Here is an 18,685-nt window from a genome sequence, read left to right on the forward strand (position 1 = left end):
AGCCTTATTTGATACATTGTTTCAAATTAATGAAACGTACATGTCAATTCTGTGTGCGTCATACACTAGCACGATCGTATGTCGTATACAGTGTACAATAGTGACATCATTTTTATTTAGTATATACGAAGTGTACATATAAAAACACAAACTTTTTTAGACTTTATACTCTATTTTGTTTTCATATTTGCATGTATATGTAAATTTATATTTATGGATAATTGCAAATTTATACACTATTCGCCTTCACAAATAAATATCACCATCGATTAGTCTATTCGTTTATTCTCACCCTGGAGAATGAGTTTTTCTATTATGTTGTAAATTACATCTGTCATTCCTGAATTTCCATGAAACCAGTAAATTATTTGAAAAATAAAAGTAAAGTGATATAATGATAAGAATAAAACGATAATATTATATGAAAACATAACGTTTCATTCTTTTCTTATACCGGCTAAGTTTAATTTTTTAGGCGCGTTTGCATTGTTCATTCGAAATTATATGCCACACATTATCATATTAATCTACGAAAACATAAGTGTATGTAAGTAATGTTATATCTATTACGTGAATTATACGTATAATTTATTACTCTTATGCTTTTTTAATAAAAGATAATGTTCATTTTATCAGAAAAACAATGATTATATATATATATAATGAAAATTAAATCGATCTTAAAAGCAAATAGTTTATTCATACTAATTTTTTATTCGTTTCATGATTATAAAGTTAATGTCATGATTTTCACGTGTTACATACAAGGGGCGCTGGGTGACGAAGCTGCGATGCAGCATTATTTACATATTTTCCAACCCTTCCCGTCATTCACCCACATATACATACATCCGTGAAACATGATGTTGCATGCGCAAAGTCCCTCTACAGGTTCCTGATATGCGCGATGGCGTATGATTCGTTGGTTTTGTAGCATTGCCCAGGAACGTATCATTAAATGGTGCGTAGATTAGACATCCATATATTCATAGACAGATTAGACTAGCTGATTAGACATAAAATAAGTTTTTATTCAAATTTATAATAATAATAACAAATTTTTGAAACATATTAATATTATTATCGATTTTCTAGTATTACTATATTATCATTGTGAATAAAACCACTTGATAAATAAGAATTGATATAACAATACGTAGATAGGCTCAGAAACGTTTTAATTAATGTAAAGTTGATAAAGACTAATATGTTTTTTTAATTTTGTAAAAATATTCATGATTAATAATTTTACTTATAATGTTCTATGAATATTCGGTTTCAAACGTGCTTACAACTCTTCTGCTATGAAAATTTAATCATATAAAATACATACTGTGTTTGATAAATATCGTGACAATTTTTATGGAAAATTGACCGGGAAATATTTGGAATTCTAGGAAAGGGGGTTTCAAAAACAACAATACGATCCTGAGTATAATGCTCCCCCCTCACTAGCCGATTGCCGCACACTCACAGATTGAGGTGTGGCCATCGAAGGCTGCCATCTTCTTGACTTTCTGTCGCTTAACATTTCAGGTAAATACGCAATTATTTCTTAAGTAATACTGGTTGGAGTAGTGTGAGAGTGTGCTGTGATGTGTGTCCGGGTGGTTTAAGCGTGCTACATGTCGCTTTGTTAACGGCGCAACGGGGAACTCTGTGTGTCAAGGAGGGAAAAAACGTTCTCCTCCTCCTGTGATAGAGAGAGGGCCGAGGGAGTGCCATGCGTTACGAATCTACAGCATCTTCGCATGACGACCGTTTAATTCAACATACGAGAAGCTACACGCTGTCCACCGCGACTACATTCAATCACTGATTTGGGATCGTTTCTACCAGTTCAAATACGACCTGGGCTTTAATTCAGTATGTAAATCGTCCCCCAGGCTCTAGACCCCTGCGTCGCTATCCTGTCGCACCCCTAGCGCCCCCATCCTCCACCTCTTAGGCTTAAATCCCCTCCTCTCTCCCCTGGTTTCGCCTGTGCACTTCCGGCTGTGCAAAATTCGGCAAAAAGCTCTCCGGATACGTGTCTGGAAACCTAGTAAGTAAATATCTGTGTCACGGTTTCATCTTGACATTCCTTCGTCGTCGTTTACCCTGTCAGATCTGCGATAAACAAAAGGCCCGGTACGTTCTTTGATATGTTAGAAATCATCGCGTTTCTATCCATTCTTCAAAATATCCGCGTACCCCTAATTCTGCTTTTACAATTTACATCTTTGGGATGATTTCATCGGAATTTCCGAATGCTAATAAAAGTACTAGGTGAACATACATCGATTTTCGGTAAACAATTGGCTTCTGTATACTTGGAATATATGAGTATATATATATTCTAAGTATATATTTGTTATATATATATATATATATATATATATATGTATATATATAATTTCCATTTTAAATATTCTATATGTGTGATAGACCAAAGTTTGTAATAAGTCGCATGATCTTCATTTAGTTTAATATAAAGTGAATAATTTAATTTCTAAAGGATACTAAAATAAAATACTATACCATTGTGTAATCAATAGTTTTTGTAATACTCAAATATGATGCAAAATTTAAAGATTTATATAAATTTTATTGCCTTAATATTAACATATACAATCCTCATTTGCATTGCTTTTGCTATACACTAGATTCTTTAATGCTAAAGTCCTTGCTTCTGATCTGTATGAAAACTTTTAAATTAGAATCTCCTCTGTATATTAACAAGTGTGACATATAAAACAGAAGAATGTCTGCGTTATAACAAAAACTTTTAACAAGTAGGATTCTATATTAAAAAGTTTTAGTACTCTAATTTATATCATAACATACATATATTTCTTAAATATACGTATTTATTTATCACTGTCTTTAAATAAATAGTGAATAATCATAACTTCTCTCATTAAAATATTATAAAGCATCTTAACTGTGTACAATATGAATGTGTTGCCTATTACATTTAATTTATGCTTTTCAAAAATAATTTTTCATGGGTACACATGTTTCTTAATAGTGCATGTTTAATACAGAAAAGTACTTATGTGTTTATGCATGTTCTTTGAAGACATCATTATTCTTTTGTAAGGCATAAGGTATGGTCTTACATATAATATATTAATATGCAAAGACCTTTGTATATGAATTAAGAAATTGATTAAATAATATATATAATATATATTTCTTTTTTTATACACACTGTAGTTAAAGCTCTACCTTATGCATTTCGGAATTCTGTAATCTTTCATCTAAATGTGTACATGAAGTCATTATGATAACATTATGATAACACTATGATAACATTAAATTCACATTATATTTAGTTTTTGGTATTCTTGTAAAGCCTTGTAGTGTACATATTTTTATATATATCTGAAGGAAAGAGTTATGAATCAAAATTATAAAGATGTTGTTCAATGATTATAGATTATATGTAATACTTTTGCAAATATCTAAATACATAATTGTGATAGAAACAAGACATATGCATACATATTTACATATATATGATATTTATATGACATCTGTGTAGTACATGCAGTTATTTCGCAACCTTTTATCCATTCTAACATATAAAATGTCCACTTAAAGCAGAGACGCTGAAAGAAAAACTAAAAACATGGGATGCAATATGGGCCGATGCCTCGGTCCAGACGATACGGGGTACCCTGGATCAGGTACGACCCAATCAATATCCTTTCAATCTTCAGCCCTCGTAGGTTGCTTTCTAAATAGTACTAAAGTAGATATGAAATATAGACACAAAAAGATGTTACCTATCGTACCCACTATATAAGTAGCAAACAGTTATGAAGTTAGAAGCAATTTTTAGCAACGTAAATTTAAGTAAACAGAGGGCTGTAGGGAGTGTATGTTTGTAATGCTAGTACTAATATAGTACTTTGTTTAAATACAAATGGATACAATATTTTCAGGTAACAAGTTTTATACCCTACGAGGTTTGAATTCAAATCATTCATTATAGTATTGTCAAAAGATGAATCTAATTGAACAGTTTCAAAAGATTACCCTGACTTCTTTCTAACTCTATCCTGAAGAATGCTTTTTCTCAATCTTTCTCACTACTTCCTTTATGTCTTTATATCTATTTACACTTGTATTTATGTATTTAAAATTGCTTCTTATTTGTTTATGCCTTACCAAGGTGCAGGAAAAGTAGTTTCTGTTAACATTGATATTGATTACATCTTTTCAACATTCATCATATTTTCCATTAAGTTATTATCTTATCTTATGTGTATTATGTGTTCACTCACTGCATGCTCTTAGTTAAACTAATTTTAGGTGGTGTTTCCAAGATATTAACTCAAATAACTTAGATCCATTATCACTAGTATTTGAGTAGTCCTTAAAATACTTCATGCATTTATATTGTATACAAATGCAATTAGAATTTATTGATATATAAAGTACAATTTACATATTAGCATTCATAATTTATAGATTTCTTATTGTATATACATATATTTGTATGCGTATATATGTATACATATAAAATGAAAACAATAGAAGTTAGGTATATATTTTTATTATTTTACTCTGATAAATACCAAGATCAAGCATATATGTTCTGTATATATTACTGATCGCTAACAAACAAAAATTGTTAAAATTAAATACACACTCATTTTTGTTTGAACAAATATATTACACAAAATTGTAATATCTATATATGGGTAAGTTATTGAAAGAATATTAAAACACATGCATACTCACTTATAACTGTTATTAAACATAACAACTGACATATTCAATATCTCTAAATTATGTACATAAAAATTTGTCAATTGATGTGAAGTGGATGTTATATTTTTATTTTCTGCATTAATATATTTTAAAGAGATCAAAGTTATATGCATAAAATTAAAATTTTAATAATGCAGGTTATATTAGAGTACTAATAAAGGAGTATTTAATGATTTACATTTTAGAATTCATGGCAGCCATTAGGAAGAAATTGGTTATCGTGGGTGATGGTGCTTGTGGTAAAACATGCTTACTCATAGTCTTCAGCAAAGATCAGTTTCCTGAAGTTTATGTACCTACAGTGTTTGAAAACTATGTTGCAGACATTGAGGTTGATGGAAAGCAGGTAAGTGCTACAAGAAATTGTTTCACATATTTAATATTTTTGTATTTTTTCCAAATATATTAAAAGAACATTTCCTATAACAGGTTGAACTGGCTCTTTGGGACACAGCTGGGCAAGAAGATTACGATAGGTTGCGCCCATTGTCATATCCTGACACAGATGTAATCCTAATGTGTTTCTCTATCGATAGTCCCGACTCCTTGGAGAACATTCCTGAGAAGTGGACACCAGAGGTGAAGCACTTTTGCCCAAATGTGCCCATTATCCTTGTTGGAAATAAAAAAGACTTGCGCAATGATCCTAATACCATCAAAGAGCTTAGCAAGATGAAACAAGAACCAGTTAAACCAGAAGAAGGTAGAGCTATGGCTGAAAAAATCAATGCTTTTGCTTATCTTGAATGTTCTGCTAAGAGTAAGGAAGGTATTAGGGAAGTGTTTGAAACAGCCACTCGGGCAGCGCTACAAGTAAGCATTATTCATTACAGGTTTGCATGAAATTGAATATAAATTGATCAGACGTTATTATAAAAACTATGTGAGTTCGTAGGTAAAAAAGAAGAAAAAGGGAAGATGTTGGCTCCTATAATTCTCGAACTGTCACCGATAATGAGACAACACTAATGGAATTGCTAGTTGCAATGAAGCTAGTTGTTATGCCGGAAGCCCCCAGCGGAAACTATAATATAACAACAACAACTTATCTTCAATTATTTTACACAATAAAACAAGTCTATAAAAAAAAAGAAAAACTACCACAAAATACGCCCACAATATATACAATATATGCAAATTAAAATCCGTTGCAAAATTTGCAAGTGTTCTTTTATAATAATTTGCAAAGAATGTACTGTTAATTACGATTGTATCAGTTAATCCTTTATGGACTCTCTCTAATGTTGCAATAAGTGCGATCGTGTTTTAAATGAAATAAATTACTAAGAATTTGTACAAACACTACTGCAGTTTTTATGAGGATATGCTATGAGTTACAAGATATATCAATATATTAACTGTTATCATAGAAGTTACTTATCGTTTTGATCCTTATCAGAATAAAATGATTTTCAGATATTGTTATACAAAAATTATTAAGACTGAGTTTTGGGTAATATGCTTTAATGAAACAAAAAAAGATGAATAAATTCGTAATTACATCTTTCTAAAGAAAAGGTTATTGTTACATGCACAAAGTTGTGAGATAAGATTAAAAAATTTAAATTTCTATGTTTAACAAGGGTTAAAATAGTAACATTTCAGATATATCATAGTATCTATTAAATTTATTATTGTCTACATAAAGAGAGCGATAAAGAACTCTTTTGTTGGTCTATATGTTTGGTCCATATAGGATTAAAGATTGTACATAAAATGTCACCATTCTTGGAATAGATGAGATATTATGCCTTCATGAATGTCCCGTGATTTTTTAAAGCATTTTTTTGTCTATTTCATGGTATAAAACAACAATAAAAGTACGTATCGCTTTACCTTATTTTCTTACCATAATGTTACGAACAAATATATATATAATAAACGTATCACTTTGACTTCGAGGATCAAAAGGACATAAGTACTTGTATACTTAAGACACATACGGAAAAAGAAAGAATACTGAATACTGTTTTCTACATCTTCACAATTCTTTATAAATAGTTTTACGACGTTATAATTCGTCGTATCAGTAGCTAATTGAAAAAGTTACTTCCAGGAGAAAACTCAATCATCTGTATGTAGCACTTTTTTAGTATAATTTTAAAGGGAGAAAAAAATTTTTTACGATTAGGAGAGTGAAGCCAGGATAAGTTTTTTGAGTTTTAAGAGACCGCTCTATAGTTAATTAGCCTTAATATAAGATATTTACTCCATGATTACTATAATAAATTGTAATTAACAATAAAAATTACTAATCAATGCTTGTGAACTATTACTCCTAAAGCAGTTCAATATCTGTAAATTTAAATATACAAAATTCAAGCAGTAGGATATTTCTTAGAATTTACAAGGAATCTGTGAAGGTTCATGAATGTATAAAATATATCACTTATAAAGTGAATCTTCATTTACAATTTTATTGAATAAGATTTTTTCTTTATTTTAAATATTTCCTAAAATATCACGTACGTATCAGGAATCTTTTTTAAACTTAAAGAATATAAATATAGTTTTTCAATGCACAAAACTGTATAAAAAGAATTTATTTTATTTTGGATATAAATGAAAAAGTAATGTATTAATTTCAACTTATTATATAGTCAGATATATATGAAAAATGGAATGGAAAATTGAATCTTAGACATAATTTGTTAAATCTGGAAAATATTGACATCATAATTCTAAATCAGTTCTGCATAGTTTTACATGATATACAACATTATAAAGTTACATAATATATATAGACAATCCTATTCTAATTATACTTTTTCACTTTGTTTTTCAAATACTTTGTAAAATAAATGCAGTCATATTACCAAATGTCTTTAATTTCTTTCATTCATAAAATTTTTAGCTTTTACGTTTTTAACTACATGCCACTTTTTTCACACTTATAAATCGTACAAGGAAAATTTCACTCCAAGCTTTGTTGCTGAGACTTACGTAAAAATTGTAATAAACAACTCCACATCTTAATGTGAACAAATTTACAATTCATCACTTTTCGGCTTAACAGTCTTTCCCTTACGATCAAATCCTTTTAATTCATTGGTCGCGTGCTTAGCAATATACTTGATGAAATCATCAAGCTCCCTGCCACCTTCATATTTTACTGGATTATTCTTGGAGTTTTTGGGCGCCCAATAAAGTGTTGGAAATCCTCGAACTTCGTACGGGGCAGGAACATCATTAGCAGTGGCATCAAACTTCACAATCTCGATATCTTCGGTCGCAAGTTTCTCACCTAATTCATCGTAAATAGGTGCCAGTTTCTTGCAATGACCGCACCAAGGTGCATAAAATTCAATTAATGTATCTTTGTTATTGTTTGTAACAATTTCATCGAAGTTTCGGGCTACTCCAATTTTAACATTTCCAGTGTTATCTTCAGGTATTGGTTCAGATTTTAGATATGGTTCTAGAGTGCCAGCTTCTATATCTTTTAAGAATGCCTCAAATGTATCGACAGAAAATTCATCCTTCATAACGAACTTTTGGTTATTAGCATTTCTTGCTAAAACAACAGGTTTATCACCCTTAACAAAATCAATTCCAAAATCATTTAATTCGTGCTGGAAGTCGTCTTTGGAAGAAATAGCGAAATTTAACTTGGGGAAGTCCTTAGCAACTTTGATGATTCTATTACGCCAGTAGTTTGTACCCTTCGGATTCTTAACATAATCCACTGCATAGTATGCAACAACTAATGGATTTTTAAACTCTCTTTCATTATCCCGGGTACGAACGCCCGCAATACCAAAGCTGGAATACACATTTAATTAAAAACGATACTTATGATTTAAATATCGTATTAGTAAAACAAATATTCGTGAAACTTACTAATTTTTATTAATGAATTCTTGAATGTCACCCATAGACTCTACATATTTCACAGTGTTTGATTCAAATTTGTTCTGTAAAATTTTTGGTCTATATAGAACTATAGCATTCCTAAAAATCAAGAAAATATATTTTATTTTATGTGTAATTTTAGTCTTAAAGTAAATTTATGACAATGTAAATAAATTACTTATGTCCTTCTTTCTCTAAAAGTGATTTTGCTGTTGTATGTGCAAATCTAACTTTTTCTTTAAGTTTCTTAGAAACAGCATGGAAGGATGTCGCTAAGGCTGAGTCTTCCTTTTCAAAGAAACCTACAACGCTTACTTCATCAGAGTCTAAGAATGATTTCAAACAAGTTTCTCCACTTAATTCTTTAGATGCTGGACCAACTTGTGCCTAGAATACATCATAGGTACTTATATAAGATGATTAAATAATTTGTATATATCAAAATCCTATTTACCTTCATATATTTGGCAATACCAGCAGCTTCTCTAGGTCCATTGTAATCGCTAACAAAATCACCTCTAGAAAAGATTTTCAATGTTGGATAACCACTAACTGAGTATTTGTTGCAGCTATCCTTTCCACTTTCTGTGCAATCTACTTTGGCAAGAGTAATTGGAGGATCATTACCCAAGAGCATTTCAGCAGCTTTTGCATATTCTGGTTTTAATCGTTTGCAATGACCACACCTGAAAATTTAGTATTCACATAGGTAAAAAATTAGTTTCAAGTGTAAAATTAAATTATTTTTATATTCACAGAAGTCGTACAAGTTAAAATAATAACAGTTCCTTTATATAGAAACAAGAATAAGAATTTCAAATGTAACACATTCTCAACTATTAACGTGTCATAAGCCGGTATACTTGAAATTATCGAAATCGGAACTTAGAAAATACCTCCTTTGATCAATTTTCTTACAATTACAGTTGGAACAATAGAACAATAAAACAATAAAATTATTTTTGTTTCTATACAATTATCGTAAAAGAAACTACTTACCATGGTGCATAAAACATAACAAGCGTGTTCTCAAGCCGCTCTAATTCATGGCTAAAAGTATCATCGGTAAGTTCCACCACATCTTTTTCTTCAGCCAAGACATTAACGAAGATCAAGGAAAGGAAGGTAAAATACTTGAGCAACATTGTAGACAACAGTACTTGTTTCTAAATCAAATTCGGAACGCAATCTTTCTTCTAAAGACACTGCCTGTCGAAGACGTGGCTTTTGTTATAAGTTAGGGTAGCCACGCAGTGCTGTCGTGTTCTGATTGGCCGTTGCTTCTGAATGTGTGTGATATATTTCCTTTACACAAGATTCGACACCTACACACTCGACTAAGGCAAGATTCCGAACAACTCACAGTAACAAAATGTATTTCGTCGACGTTCGCTTTGGTGGGGAAAACTGAAAAAGAATTTATAACAGTATCATTGCAAAGAATCTCTTCCGTCACGGGATGATCTACTTTAAATATAAACCATGATGTTTAGCGTAAATATATTTTAACATTAATACGACCGCTTGAATACATGTCTTATATAATTTAATTACTTATTTAATTTAAGTATAGCAACAATACTGGTAATAATCATAACATAAGAAATAAATTAGTAATGATATGCAATAATTAAATTTAAAATGAATTTATTTTGTCGAAATATCACAATACTAATACTAGTACTGGAGTATCGATATTAAAAACTTGATACATATTAATTTTAAATCATGACATTTATCAATTATATATGAAAAGTTCGGTTCTAAATTTAAATACATTGAAAAATGGTAATCTCAGATCCCTCTAGAGTAATCAGCGTGAACTAAATAGGATCATTGCCCGTGGCTTTTTCAAACAATGGCTGTTAAAACAAGAGTCAAATTAAAATTTTAAAAAATCGTGGTTCATATTTTACATCACTTAATTTCTTAATTGAAAATTATTTTGTAGTAATATATACTTCTATAGTTGAAATAATAAAATGTAACAATTTTATTTGTGTATAGCGTATATTGTGTATAAAAATTTATAATTATTCTATGTGAAATAGATAAACAATAAAAATAAACATACATGTTGATGACAACAAAATATTGATTTTGGGAACATTTGATTTAAAGAAGTTATTTATTTAAATTAAACTAATTACGAGATACTAAAAATCGATTACAAGCGGTTTGAATTAACAAAAAGCTTTTTATTATTACACATATATGTACGTAAAATTCCGAATAAAATGTCGGACTAAAAAAAGACTTGTGCAACAATAAAAACGTAAAGGAGTATCTCAGATTACATAATAATCTAATCGTGACAATGTTTAAGCACACAGATCAATGTATTTTTCATATTACTTATCCAAACTTATCATATATATATTGATATATTACTTATCAAAACTTATCATTTTACACAGAATTTCGGATAAAATGATTACAAAGTGAAGAATATATTATGTTTTGTCACTTGAGTTATCCATTACTACAAAGCGCGATATTTGCTTATACAATATTAACAGACATGTTGCTATTGCAAGACATTGAAAAGTCACTTACATAATATTATCGTATTAACAATAACTATAATTATAATAATGCAAAAAATCTAGCATATAGAATTTCGGACAGCGATAAGAAATGATTCTTAATACAAAAGAGTTTGTTAACATTGTTATGATCAAAGATAAAAATATAAAGATAAAAATATATAAAAAAATGAATAAAACAAATATATAAAAAATGACAAAGTAATATAAAAAGACATCAAGTGTGTTGCTATTGCTATGTTTTCTTAGGATACAATGATATTTATTGATTTGATTAACGTTAAATAATTAATTATATGTGGAAATGCGCGTATGCATTTGTAGTAGTGTTATATATGTAGCCGCAATAAAGCATATTTTGACGCACAAACTTATTGAATGTCAATGGAATTGTAATAATCCTTTAAACGATAGTGATTGGTCGTTTGTCTGTGTCTAGCGTGAACATGAATTTGCAGAATGAAAAGGAAAAGCCTTATGTAACCAAAACGGGGATACGGGGAACAAAAGCATAATTTGGTTAGTTGCAAAGACGCTGTGTTATCTTGTGTTACAAAATATTAGGAAGACGAGAATTTTATTTATCTTTCCTATTTAACTAACGCTACAGATATCGATTAGCATGCATTATGGTAAGTGTTTGTGACATTATTGCAATAAAATTTAATGTTCTATGCATTCATCATATGGATATTCAAATATTTATACATTTTATTAAAACTTTTAATACTTAATACAAGTAATTAATATAAGTAAAAATCAAATGGAAAGAAAAACTTGAATAGATTTGATATCTTTCTCTATAATACATTATGTCTGCTATTAAATTGAATTGATCGTTAAATATTCCGTGTAAGATTCGTACCTTGTTGATAAATGTTGTGAATGAATTACTAAATGTTCCCTTGCATATCAGTTTTCTCAACTAAGCAATTATACGGTACTGATGTTTATATCCTGGAAAATAAATTGATAACAGTATTTGATAATTGATTCATTTCATTTCAAAATCATAATGAAATTAATGATTTATCACCTAATTGCGCATGACAATTTTTCAAAGATTAATGGAAGTAGCCCTACGCATAACAAATTCGATATCGTCCGATCGCTCGAATCGACCCAATCTTTTTGAGACTATTAATAAGCGAACTTCGCAAAACTAATACATCAATTGCGAGCATTGCAAGCTGCGAGTTACATAGAAATGTAAGGATAGAGTAGTCGAGTCATATGATACTATGTAAGTAAATGCGATATTGGAGTAGAAAGGGAATGCTGTATAGAGGCCCCTTCTGTCCTTGTCTAATAACGCATGCACACTTGTACAGTAGTATGTACAGTCTAACGCCGATCAACTAGCGCCATTGTGCATACCTGATTAGACAAGGACAGAAGGGGCCTCTATGTAGCGTTCGCTTTTTATTCCAATACTGCTTTTTCAGCTCTCATGTCAGCTTCTATCTTTATATCTCTATAGTTGTAATTTTATGTTGTGACAGAGATGACTAGCTTGGGGTTATGACCTAGTTATCTTTAAGAGCATAGACTTATACAGATGTAATCACGGGGAAGAAACTCCAGTAGAGGGGGTAAGGCTTTTAACTTCCAAAGGTGTGCTTCATAAATTGGTCGTAACTATAGCGCTGCAGTGGATTTGTTAGACTTTTACATTTAGCGCCACCTTTGCCTCTGAAGGTAAAGCAGGCATAAACTAAACTGTTTTTCATAACTTTTTTCAATGTACTTAAAGTAAACATACAATATTTTATGTGTTACAGAAAAATGTTGTTCAAATAAATGTAGATTTACATAATAGAGTAGAGTTTAGTTGTAAACACGATCGTATTGTAGATTGCAAACACAGAGCGCGCTACACGATAAAGCCTACGAAATCAACTGAAGCGCCTTATTTGAGAAACATCTCCAACACACAAGAGCCATACTCCCACCAACGGAGTTTCCAGATCTGGTATATGACAATACGACCGTGATTCTGACTTCGTAACTTATCCCTACCCTCCACCTGCATTAATATGTATACCATACATTTAGTGCCTACCTGTCGGTGTGATAGGTTTTAGATCTGCTATCCAATTTTTTCATAAAATTGAGTTTATTTGATTATCAATCACAGTATTCAAGTTTCTCTCACCTTGATAATTAAATGTATTAAATTTTTTATATTTCAGTTTGTTCGGCAATATATCCATTACGTCAACGTGTATCATTTATCCAGTGTTATAACAGGTAACACATTTTTGACTTTTGAAATGTCGTATCATCATGACTTGTAGTTTCACTTTTTCTTTCATCGACTTTATTTTTTATACAACTGACCTCGATACCTTCTTTATTTAAGCGAAATAATTCTTTATCATTTAAACAATCGCATTTATTACATAATTTTTTAAAATATATGTCAATTAACAATAATATTATGTGTAACCTTTATACCATATATATTTCGATTTTATATGTTTTAGGCAACTTAAAAAACATGCCCTGTCCATTTTTGACACATCTTTCTGCAAATTACATTCGTAATTATGGAGCTTCTGTAATTATGAACTACCGTCAGCTTTGTCCAGTGATGTCTCAATTTTTTAGCACTCAAGTAAATAGTACTGAGTCTGAAAAGATTGAAAAAGCTATAAATAGTCAATGTCCATTTCTTGCTAAAGAACAAAATGCTGTAAAAGTAGCTAGTCCTATAGTTGAGGAAGATATTATCAATGTATCACCTTTAGAATCAAAGGAAAAAGGAAGCTTTCCATATGAAGAATTTTTTCATGAACAAATTATGAAAAAGAAAAAAGACCATTCTTATAGAGTGTTTAAAAAAGTTAATCGTTTAGCAGAAAGTTTTCCAATTGGAATAGAATATTCTTGGGGTGAGAAACCTATCACTGTTTGGTGTTCTAATGATTATTTAGGGATGTCACGACATCCAGCAGTGACAAATTCTGTTCGAGAAGCATTGAATAAATTTGGTGCAGGAGCAGGAGGAACTAGAAATATATCCGGAAATTCCATAGGGCACGAGATCTTAGAAAAAAGACTTGCTTCTTTGCATCAGAAAGAAGCTGGCTTATTATTTACCTCTTGTTTTGTTGCTAATGACTCCACCTTATATACTTTAGCAAAACTTTTACCACATTGTCACATCTTCTCCGATGCTGGAAATCATGCATCCATGATTCAGGGTATAAGAAATAGTGGAGTACCAAAACATATTTTTAGGCACAATGATGTAAAACATCTTGAAGAATTACTTTCCAAAGTAGACAAAACTGTACCAAAAATCGTAGCATTTGAAACAGTACATTCTATGACTGGTGATATATGTCCTTTAGAAGACTTATGTGATATTGCACATAAATACAATGCTTTAACATTTGTTGATGAAGTTCATGCTGTTGGATTATATGGCTATTCAGGTGCTGGCATTGGAGAGAGAGATTGGGTGCTTCATAAAATGGATATTATATCTGGTACCTTGGGAAAAGCTTTTGGCAATATGGGTGGTTACATTGTTGGATCCACTAAATTAATAGATATGATACGAAGTTATGCAGCAGGTTTTATTTTTACGACCTCATTACCACCAACAGTACTATATGGTACCTTAACAGCGGTTGAAATTTTAACTTCAGATGAAGGAAGATCATTAAGGGCTAGTCATCAAAAAAATGTAGCTTATATGAAATCTATTTTAACAGCTGCAGGTCTTCCATTAGAACAATCACCTTCTCACATTATACCGATAAAAGTAAATTTCCTTTATATTAGGTTTTCTACGCATTATTAATATTATTACATTAAATTACAATTGTCTTTCAGATTGGAGATCCATTATTATGTAGTCAATTAGCTGATTTATTAATAAAAGATAAGGGGCATTATGTTCAAGCCATCAATTATCCAACTGTTCCAAAGGGTGAAGAAAAATTAAGACTTGCCCCAACTCCAAAACATACTCTATCTATGATGGATCAGTTTGTAAAAGACATATTACATGTCTTTCATCGATTGAATATACCGACGGTCGAACATAAGCCAGACAACATTCCATGTGCAATTCGAGTTCATTGATAAATATTAAATTTAAATGAATAAACTATCAAAAATTTGTATAATATAAATATAATTTATTTATGTACACAAATTTATATTATGTGAATACTTTTGCTGTTGAACAAGCATCTATTTATGGTGAAATATAAAAGAAGTTTAATCAAAGTTAATTTTATTACATAAAACATTCAATAAAACATTATTTAATAATATAATAGTATTTAATTACTCAGCAAATCTCTTGTAATAATAAGATTATATATATAATATTGCAACAGTTAGTTTTACTTTGGTATAGTATAAAAGCATACGAAATTGTATTCGAGATGAATAGATCAGATTGTATAAGATTATTAAGCCTACAATCTATACTACATTTTGTCTATGGTTAAATCATATTTCACTAGAAAATTAAATGGTTCCGTTTCCGAAGTAACCAAAAATCCCTTGATCTTTTTCCGGTTTATCATCGTGTTGTACGCACAGCAAAATGAAAGCCAAGGGTGAAGTAAGTAAATATTTAAAATTATCTTTGAAAACTAAATTTGCCACTTAAGGAAAATCCTCTTTAATACCTATATTTTGTAAATTGTAATAGTTTATTCAAAATTATAAAAGTGATAATTAGATGACATATTAACAGTGACTAACCTAACACTTTATGGTCGCTAACACATGTTCATGTATGATTTAAAGCTTTAATAATTTTTATATTTTGTTAAATTGAAGTACAAAATACGGTAGATATCAGCGTAGAATAATTTATATTTTCATCTCCATATACAATATAGTTAATGTGAAAGAAATTGGCTTTAAAGCATTTAATTTAATTTAAACTTAATTAAGAAAAAGGAAAGAAACAATTGTATATACAAGAAACAAGTGTATAGATACTAAATAAAATTGTATATATATTAGAAATAATCTCTCTACAACATTCTTTGTACAGTTGAAGGAGTTTGAAGTAATCGGTCGTAAGTTACCGACCGAAAAAGAGACAACTACACCGCTGTATAAAATGAGAATATTTGCACCTGACGCTATCGTCGCAAAATCTAGATTTTGGTATTTTTTACGCCAACTCAAAAAATTTAAGAAATCTACGGGAGAAATTGTTTCTTTGAAACAGGTAATTGTTACATATATTGAACACTAATACAAAGCTTTTATTAAATATTTTATCCTAAATATATTATCTTTCAGATACCAGAAAAATCTCCAGTCAAAATCAAGAATTTTGGAATTTGGTTAAGATATGACTCAAGGTCTGGAACTCATAATATGTATAGAGAATATAGAGATCTCTCTGTCAGTGGTGCTGTAACGCAATGCTACAGAGATATGGGAGCTCGTCATCGTGCCCGTGCTCATTCAATTCAGATCATTAAAGTCGAAGTTGTAAAAGCGGCAAATTGTAGAAGACCTCAAGTCAAACAATTCCACGATTCGAAAATTAAATTCCCATTGCCAAAACGTATTCATCATAGGAATCGTATGCCACTTTTCAGTGTTCGAAAACCACGTACCTATTTTCTTTAAATACTTTGAATTAAATGATTTGCATATTGACATCAAATATATTACTCTAAATGAAATAAAACATCTATTATAATGCACTACCTTGTCAATTGTTTACCTGAGTTAATACATATATATAATCCCATTTTTGTCTTCTAAGTAATTTTTATAATTTTTACAATTTTAAAATTTTACTATAAATAGTTATATAAACTAATTGAATTTTTTACCTTCGTTAAATTGTATAATGATGTCAAAATTGTTTACATAAACATATTACTACTACAATTACGCATGTACTTAGTTTGTAATGATTCATAAATGAATCATTACTATTAATTGGATTTGACTTCAATGTTGAAACTTGTATAGATTCTTAACTTTTTTATCGTTTTGATTGAAATAACGAAGCTAATAAATGTAAGTGATAGTTTTATTAAAACAATCCAAGTCCAGTCAATAGTTTCATTAAAGCAGTTCGAGAAGGTTATGTAAATAACTCATATTTGAAGAAGCATATGTAATTTTTTAAGTTCTATTTACATTCTTAAATTTTAAAATTATTCTAAACATCAAAATTGTACAAATAAAAGGCAGAAAATATTCTTCCGAAAATTAATATCAATAGTTTTACTATATTATTTATCAAAACAATTATTATTTATTCCTAAATAAAAATGGGACAGTTTCATGGCAGTGGTATGAATACTCGCGTGATGTACGATGAAAAAAGTGATAATGGATTAGTTCTTGGTGGAAAATATTTACCAGAAGAATTATTAGCAGAAATTTTTTGTTATGTTGATTATAAATCATTATTAAATTGTCAATTGGTTTGCAAACTTTGGAAAATTTTAATTCAAACTTACGTTTGGCGTAAAAAAGCAGAAATTTCTTTCGGTCGATCACTTCTTTTGTATAAAGAAGTGCCCTGGCATGTGTATTATCTGATGTGTAAAAAGAGACCTTTTGAAAGAAACTTAGTGAAAAATCATTCTGGAGAATGTGGAAGAGATAAGTACTGGAAAATTCTTAGTGAAGGTGGTGATTGTTGGAAAGTAGAAAATCCTCCAGTGGGAGTTCCACCTTTGCCAAATAACGAACTTATTTTTGAAGGAAAACAATTCTGTTTTGTTACTTCTCACCAAAGTTGCACTAAAGCACAAATAATTGACCTAGAAGTCGAAGGATTGACACCATATATTCTAGATGAGTTACAGCCTATAATAGTGGTATTACAAAATTTTAATTGTACTTAATGTAAACTTTTGTAGAAAACATATTACCTATATTATTATTTATATTTATGTTTATAGGTGAGTGAATGGTACAGTTGTCGTTGGGATTGTCCAGCTATATATGAATGTGCTATCAAATTATTAGGGAAAAATAATAATGTCATAGACCTTTTTCACTTTCGTGATAGTATTGAAGGGGAAAAACAAAATCAGTGGCACCAGGTATATTTTATACATATAATATAAATATAAAATGTTGTAGAAATAATAAAATACATTTACATTTTCCTTCAGATGTCACATGAGTTTAAAAACTATGGACGTGGACTCAGAAAAATTTCTTTCTATCATGGTGGTGCTGATAAATTATTTTGGGCTGGACACTATGGTAGTAAAATGGCAGGCGCATGTGTATATGTGAAAATTCCTACTTGTCAACTTCACGAAAATGAATAAATCAATATATCACCTAATGTGGACTAATAAAATATAATGCAGAATATGTTATTGAATGAAATTGAAGTAAATTTTTATTAAAAATATGAATCATGTTCATACGATTAGAAACTATTTTCAAAATATTTATATTATTCAAAGTACATTTCGTTATAAATATTTGTATATCTTATCATTGAGTTATTAAGAATATTTATTAAACTGTATATAAAAGTTACAATGTAACATGAATTTTAA

The 18,685-nt window shown here is 29.9% G+C and overlaps 5 protein-coding genes and 2 long non-coding RNA genes across 15 annotated transcripts; 5 read left to right on the forward strand and 2 right to left on the reverse strand.

Annotated features, from left to right (window-relative positions):
- The first annotated feature begins 1,397 nt into the window (after positions 1-1,397).
- On the forward strand, positions 1,398-6,656 carry LOC117211567 (ras-like GTP-binding protein Rho1). 8 transcript variants are annotated; one of them, XM_033455587.1, is made up of 5 exons: positions 1,399-1,536; positions 1,670-1,866; positions 4,947-5,107; positions 5,191-5,574; positions 5,650-6,656. In XM_033455587.1, exons 3-5 carry the CDS (start codon positions 4,952-4,954, stop codon positions 5,728-5,730), a joined length of 621 nt encoding a protein of 206 aa, XP_033311478.1. In that variant the 5' UTR covers positions 1,399-1,536; positions 1,670-1,866; positions 4,947-4,951; the 3' UTR covers positions 5,731-6,656. The 8 variants fall into 8 exon arrangements, with proteins under 8 accessions (XP_033311479.1, XP_033311478.1, XP_033311477.1 ...); XM_033455586.1 differs by having other exon boundaries at positions 1,427-1,536; positions 1,618-1,866; XM_033455584.1 differs by lacking the exon at positions 1,670-1,866 and adding an exon at positions 3,586-3,671 and having other exon boundaries at positions 1,467-1,536.
- Positions 6,657-7,412: 756 nt separating this feature from the next.
- LOC117211564 (protein disulfide-isomerase A3) lies at positions 7,413-9,967 on the reverse strand. Its single transcript, XM_033455576.1, has 5 exons — positions 9,613-9,967; positions 9,068-9,299; positions 8,792-9,000; positions 8,602-8,712; positions 7,413-8,523 (listed from the first exon to the last, which is right to left on the reverse strand). Exons 1-5 carry the CDS (start codon positions 9,756-9,758, stop codon positions 7,749-7,751), a joined length of 1,473 nt encoding a protein of 490 aa, XP_033311467.1. The 5' UTR covers positions 9,759-9,967; the 3' UTR covers positions 7,413-7,748.
- LOC117211570 lies at positions 9,967-10,548 on the forward strand. Its single transcript, XR_004488269.1, has 2 exons — positions 9,967-10,107; positions 10,412-10,548. It is a non-coding gene; the product is annotated as an uncharacterized LOC117211570 (long non-coding RNA).
- A 1,048-nt stretch (positions 10,549-11,596) lies between these two features.
- LOC117211563 (5-aminolevulinate synthase, erythroid-specific, mitochondrial) lies at positions 11,597-15,396 on the forward strand. 2 transcript variants are annotated; one of them, XM_033455573.1, is made up of 4 exons: positions 11,597-11,791; positions 13,352-13,409; positions 13,646-14,931; positions 15,003-15,396. In XM_033455573.1, exons 1-4 carry the CDS (start codon positions 11,789-11,791, stop codon positions 15,252-15,254), a joined length of 1,599 nt encoding a protein of 532 aa, XP_033311464.1. In that variant the 5' UTR covers positions 11,597-11,788; the 3' UTR covers positions 15,255-15,396. The 2 variants fall into 2 exon arrangements, with proteins under 2 accessions (XP_033311464.1, XP_033311466.1); XM_033455575.1 differs by lacking the exon at positions 11,597-11,791 and adding an exon at positions 13,113-13,131.
- On the reverse strand, positions 11,669-12,522 carry LOC117211569. Its single transcript, XR_004488268.1, has 2 exons — positions 12,196-12,522; positions 11,669-12,116 (listed from the first exon to the last, which is right to left on the reverse strand). It is a non-coding gene; the product is annotated as an uncharacterized LOC117211569 (long non-coding RNA).
- Positions 15,397-15,598: 202 nt separating the features above from the next.
- On the forward strand, positions 15,599-16,852 carry LOC117211568 (60S ribosomal protein L18a). Its single transcript, XM_033455590.1, has 3 exons — positions 15,599-15,744; positions 16,186-16,365; positions 16,440-16,852. The coding sequence occupies exons 1-3, from the start codon at positions 15,727-15,729 to the stop codon at positions 16,773-16,775; spliced, it is 534 nt and encodes a 177-aa protein (XP_033311481.1). The 5' UTR covers positions 15,599-15,726; the 3' UTR covers positions 16,776-16,852.
- A 195-nt stretch (positions 16,853-17,047) lies between these two features.
- LOC117211566 (F-box only protein 44-like) lies at positions 17,048-18,673 on the forward strand. The gene is made up of 3 exons (XM_033455580.1): positions 17,048-17,986; positions 18,071-18,214; positions 18,287-18,673. The coding sequence occupies exons 1-3, from the start codon at positions 17,432-17,434 to the stop codon at positions 18,446-18,448; spliced, it is 861 nt and encodes a 286-aa protein (XP_033311471.1). The 5' UTR covers positions 17,048-17,431; the 3' UTR covers positions 18,449-18,673.
- Positions 18,674-18,685: the final 12 nt, after the last annotated feature.

This window comes from Bombus bifarius, unplaced genomic scaffold (assembly GCF_011952205.1).
Source record: "Bombus bifarius isolate JDL3187 unplaced genomic scaffold, Bbif_JDL3187 scf7180000008239, whole genome shotgun sequence".
NCBI classification, from domain to species: Eukaryota; Metazoa; Arthropoda; class Insecta; order Hymenoptera; family Apidae; genus Bombus; species Bombus bifarius.